The sequence below is a fragment of the Meleagris gallopavo genome, chromosome 19 (genome assembly GCF_000146605.3).
Source record: "Meleagris gallopavo isolate NT-WF06-2002-E0010 breed Aviagen turkey brand Nicholas breeding stock chromosome 19, Turkey_5.1, whole genome shotgun sequence".
In the NCBI taxonomy this organism is placed as follows: domain Eukaryota; kingdom Metazoa; phylum Chordata; class Aves; order Galliformes; family Phasianidae; genus Meleagris; species Meleagris gallopavo.
In genome coordinates this window covers 395,687-400,551 of record NC_015029.2, presented here as the reverse complement: position 1 = coordinate 400,551, position 4,865 = coordinate 395,687, and the positions used below count along the sequence as shown (strand labels likewise).

The 4,865-nt window shown below is 62.4% G+C and overlaps 1 protein-coding gene across 1 annotated transcript in view; it reads left to right on the top strand.

Moving 5' to 3' along the window:
- Positions 1 to 2,916, top strand: part of C8G (complement C8 gamma chain) — a 3,397-nt gene extending 481 nt beyond the window's left edge. The window contains exons 2-8 of the mRNA XM_010720680.3: positions 6 to 240; positions 739 to 878; positions 1,464 to 1,534; positions 1,795 to 1,902; positions 2,004 to 2,105; positions 2,259 to 2,297; positions 2,647 to 2,916. Of these exons, the coding sequence (XP_010718982.2) occupies positions 6 to 240; positions 739 to 878; positions 1,464 to 1,534; positions 1,795 to 1,902; positions 2,004 to 2,105; positions 2,259 to 2,297; positions 2,647 to 2,660 (709 nt within the window). The 3' untranslated portion in view covers positions 2,661 to 2,916. The remainder of the gene's footprint in view (positions 1 to 5; positions 241 to 738; positions 879 to 1,463; positions 1,535 to 1,794; positions 1,903 to 2,003; positions 2,106 to 2,258; positions 2,298 to 2,646) is intronic.
- The last annotated feature ends 1,949 nt before the right edge of the window (positions 2,917 to 4,865 follow it).

The following is a 4,865-nucleotide window of genomic DNA, read 5'->3' as shown; positions in this document are numbered from 1 at the left end:
GCCAGCCCAGCCCCCGCCTCCGTGCCGCCTGACCCCGTGTGCCGTGACCCCGTGCCCGCCCGGCTGTGCCCGGCCGCGCCGCTTCCCGGCACGGGGCTCCGCTGCGCCATGGCCGCCCCGCGCTCCCTCCTGCTCCTCTCCCTGCTCCTCGCCGCGCTGCAGGGACGGGGGCAGCGGCCGCCCCCTCCCCGCAGCCCTCTTGAGAAAGTGGTGACCGAGGGAAACCTCGGCCTCGGCGAGGTGAGGCCAGGCGTCCCCGCGGGCAGGGCCACTGGGAGCAGCACCGGGGTTGTGGGGTGGCCTCCACTGCTCCCCTTTCCGATCCGGCCCCATTGCACACCCCAGCCCACGCCTGGCCTCGCGGCGTGTCCCAGCCCGCTGCCCGCACAGTTCTGCCCCAGGCGCTGCCATCAGGCCTCCGGGTGCCTGTGGAGCTGCCCCATGGGGGTCTTGGGGCTGGGCTGCGGGTGGGGGCAGGTCTGTAGGGTGCTTGTCTGCCACATACTCAGGGCTGTGTGCAGTTGGTGCGTGCTGTGGTGCGATGTCCTGGGAACTCCATCATGCTGCTGCTCCTGAATGAGGGTCCACAGTGAGCAGCACCCCAAGCACAGGGCCAGGCTGCAGACAACAGTGCCAAGCAAGAGGGGAGAGCACAAAATGTGGGAGTGGGTGCTCAGCACAAGGTGGCAGCAACCAGGGCCTGGGCCTGGATGACGGTGCCCACCCGGTGCTGTGCAGCTGGTGGGGAGGTGGTTTCTGGTCGGCACGGCGTCCCGCTGCAGCTATCTGGCTGAGAACAGCCACCGACTGGAGGCCACGGCAATGACAGTGGCTGTCCCGGATGGGCAGAGCTTAGCCATCAGCACCTTCAGGAAGCTGTGAGTGATGCTTGCTGCTGATGGGATGGGATGCTGCAGATGGGCTGGAGGGGCCAGGGGGCTGGAGGGGGCAGGGCCAGCACCTGGCTGTGGGCTGCAAGGGGGGAGAGCTGCCCTGGAGCAGTGCAAGGAGATCTCTGGGATGTTTTGTACTAGCAGTCTTGATTGTGGTGAACCCGACACCCTGCAAACCACAGGGCTGCCATCACAGGGTGGAGTTAGGGTGCCCAGGTGGGATATGGGACAGGCAGCCTAGGGAGTCTGGGGCATGAAGTAGCTGTGTGGCTGCTCCACGGCTACCTGCTCAGGGATTGCGTCCCAAGGGCTCCCACAGCGGCAGCACAGCTGATGGCTGTGGGTACTGGATGGCCATGGGTGACACAGCTGTGTGGGGTGTCAGGGATAGGAGCTGCAAGGAGGGATAGGAGTGACTGGCACGTGGTGCTCAGCAGTTACTGGGCTTCCCTTACATCAGTGCCCAGTGGAGAAAACCTCCTGAGAAAACACATCCCATGTACAAGCTGGAAGGGCAGAGCTGAGATCCAGCTGCAGCCTGTCCTGCACTCTGCTTCTCTCCCTGCACAGAGATGGGCAGTGCTGGGAGATCAGGCAGCGTTACGTCCCTGCAGGAGCCCACGGGCGCTTCTCTGTGAGAGGTGAGCACGGGGCTGGGTGGGCACCATGGAGTGGGCCCCTCCTGCTCCCATAGGACTTTGGCACAAGTGGTTTCCCCCAGTGCTTCCCACTGTGCCACCTCTGGGGTCCGATTGTGTCCCTGTGCTGAGTGCTGCCGTCGGCAGCGCCATGGAGATGTGTGTGCCCTTGGTGCCCAGTCGCACCCCTCGTGCCCTCTGGTGATGACACGACGCCCCAGGACGGTGCCCAGCTGGGCCACATCTGCCACTGTCCCCCACAGGCCGTGGCTTCAACAGCAAGATGGAGGTGGTGGTGGGAGAGGCGGACCCCCGCAGCTATGCCATCATCTACTACCAGGACAGCCAGGGCCTCTCTGTCAAGCTCTATGGTGGGTTGGCGTAGGGCAGTGGATGCCTGTGCCCCACACCGTGCCCCACACCATGCCCGCTGCAGGGAGCGGGGCCGGCAGCAGGGCTGTTTCCCCCGCAGGCCGCAGCAGCCAGCTCAGCGACACCATCGTGGACAAGTTTGAGCGGTGCGCCAGGGCCGTAGGCCTGAGTGAGGATGTGATCTACTACTTCCCCACATACGGTGAGTGCCACGCAGCTGCCAGGAGTGGGGGCAGCTGAAGGGGGCCAGCACTGGTTGGAGGTTGGTACCAGCAGGGCGGAGGGGCACATCCACATGGGTGTGGGAATATGGCCGCGCAGGGCAGGTGACCGTCCTGGGCCCTCTCTCTCACAGGGTTCTGCGACTCTGCGGATGATTTCCACATCCTTGATGGTGAGCATGGCTCCACGCTGCCACGGCCCTGCCCTGCAGTGCTACCACGGCACAGGGCAGGAGTCCCTCTGTGCCCTGGTGTGGGGCTGGGAGATGGCAGAGCATCACCCAGCACAGCCTCATGTTGACAAAGGAAGGCCCTGTTTGGCCCCTGTGTGGGTCCAGCTGGGCTTAGCGGTGTCTGTACTGGCATGACGGTCTGGGGTGGGGTGTCCTGGGATGGAGACAACATGGCTGTTCTCAAAGGTGGCTCCACCATTTGTCATTGGTGCCTGGAGAGGCAGAGGTAAGTCCCAACTTTGGCACTGGGCTCTGCCCCAACTCCTCAACACCTCTCTTTCCCTTCCAGAAGCAGAGCTGTAGATGGAAGCAGTGTTTCCAGGATGTGCCCAGTGCTGATCTCTCACCTTGTGCAGCTGCCCATGGACACAACCACACAGGGACAAGCTGGGACTTGGCCAGACCCTGCTGCTGCTCTGCAGTGCTGGGAGCACACTCTGGGCTCCCTTGTTCCTTCAGCCTGGCTGTGTCACCCCATGGCTTCATGCCCTTTGCCCCATGCCCTTCAGCAACTGGCAACACCCCAATAAATACAAGGAAAAGCTCTGTGTCTAGGCAAGGCAGAGTGCCTGGCAGCTTGCGGAAACATGGCATGGAGAGCTCACAGCACTTGGTGCCCTGGGGCTGGTGGGTTTGGGAGGCACTGGGAACTGGTCAGCTCTTCCCACCAGGGACCTAAAGGGAGGAAAATGTAGCCTTGTAGCTGTCCTGCTTTCTGTCTTCAGGGCTGGTAAAACAGCTGTGACCCTGCCTGGGCCCTGTGGACCATGGTCTCCTAGAGGATGTTGCCACCTGGGCCATACCCCTGACAGCACCCAGCTGACAGCCAGGCAGAGGACATGCCTGGAGTCCTCTGCACAGACTGAGGGCTGCAGGGTTAACCCTAGGGGCTCAGGGTCTCCAGCAGCCTGATACATGTCCAACCTGGCAGGGCTGCTTTGGTTCCAACCTCCCAGTGCAGGCTGGAGTTGGAGGGGAAGGGGCACACCCCGTGAGGAGCCTCTAGTCATTTCTGCTGAGGCAGCAGCAGGCTGGAAAGCCCCTTCCCCACAGTTCCCCCACAGCAGGCTGGTCTGCAGCCCCTGGGGTGGGAGCAGCCCTCTGCCCCCGGCACTGGCGTTTTGCAATCTTAGCGGAAACTGGTAACACATGTTGTTTATCAGGGCCTTATGTAAGGATCCACCACGTGACCTGTCCAAAGCCAGCCGCTGTCCTGCTGCCCACATGTGGGGCAGCCATGTCTGGCCATGCTCACAGAGCTGCCAGGCCGCCTGCTGAGCCCACTGCCTTGGAGTCAGGGCACTATGGGCCCAAGCCACCCAGTACAGCTTGCTTCACCCAGCATGGAGCTGCTCCTCAGAAGTGGCAGCATCATGGTGGAAGCACGGCGGGGTGCTGGGAGCCATGGGCTCTTCCAGCCTGGCCTGCAGCCACCTGGCATCAACTCCTTGGGACCCTGTGCACTCCTCAGCGTCTCTGCCAGGCACACGGGGTGCTGCACGCCTCCATTTCCCAATGGAGAGAGCTTTCCCCAGCATCCTGCACCCCAAGGGGCCCATGGAGTGCACCCACACCAACCAAGGGTGGGCTCAGCCTAGGGCAGAAAGTGGCACGCGGGGGGGCCCAGGGTGCTTTCATGATGCTCAATCCTGCCCAGCTCAGCTTTTGTTTTGTTTTAATAAATCCGCAGTAGCAGGGCCAGCCCAGCCCCCAGCACATGCTGTGCAGCAGAGGCTTGGCTCGCAGCTGGATGCAGAGAAGGGAATGTACTCAGGCGGCCAGGCAGGGTGGGCTGCTGAGAGGAAAAAAACAGCTGCTATGAAAACATGCTCCTTATGTAAAGAGCCTTGGAAGGGCTGTGCCGCAGGGAGAGCCGCAGGCTGGCAGTAGGCAACTGCCAGAGCCACAGCCCTAGGGCAGCACGACCTGCCTGGTGCTCTGTTCCATGCAGTCCTGCCCAGCCCCACAGGGCCACCAGTAACAGCAGTGATCACCCTCAGCCCTCGCCCTGCTGCAGCCGCAATCCAACAGGGACAGCTGCTCCTGGAGAAGGGTGTGGGGTGAGATAGGAGGTCTGTCTGACTGCATGCTGTTGGCCAGAAGCTATGCAGGGACTGGGGTCAGCACAAGGCAGGGGGTTCCTATGGGTGTACCCAAAGGTTCCCACAGATCCCAAGGATCAGATCAGGATCTGGCAGGCACTTGTGCTGTGCTTAGGCCCCTCTCTGGGTCTGAACGATGTTTTTCTGCATGGCAGGGGCAGGTAGCAAAACCTGACCCCTGTTGTCCCCATGCTCTGCCCATGGCAGCCCCTCTTCCCCCAGACCCTGCACTGTGCAGCCCTGGGGCAGGGATAGCCGGCGAACTGGCCGCCAGCTGTGTTTGTGCTGCAGAGCAGTTTGGCACCCTGAGGCAAACATGTAATATCAACAGGAAGGAAAAATTTGCAGTTTCCCAGCCTGCCCTTTGGATTCAGCTCTTGCCCCTGCTCCTGCTTGCATAACGGCC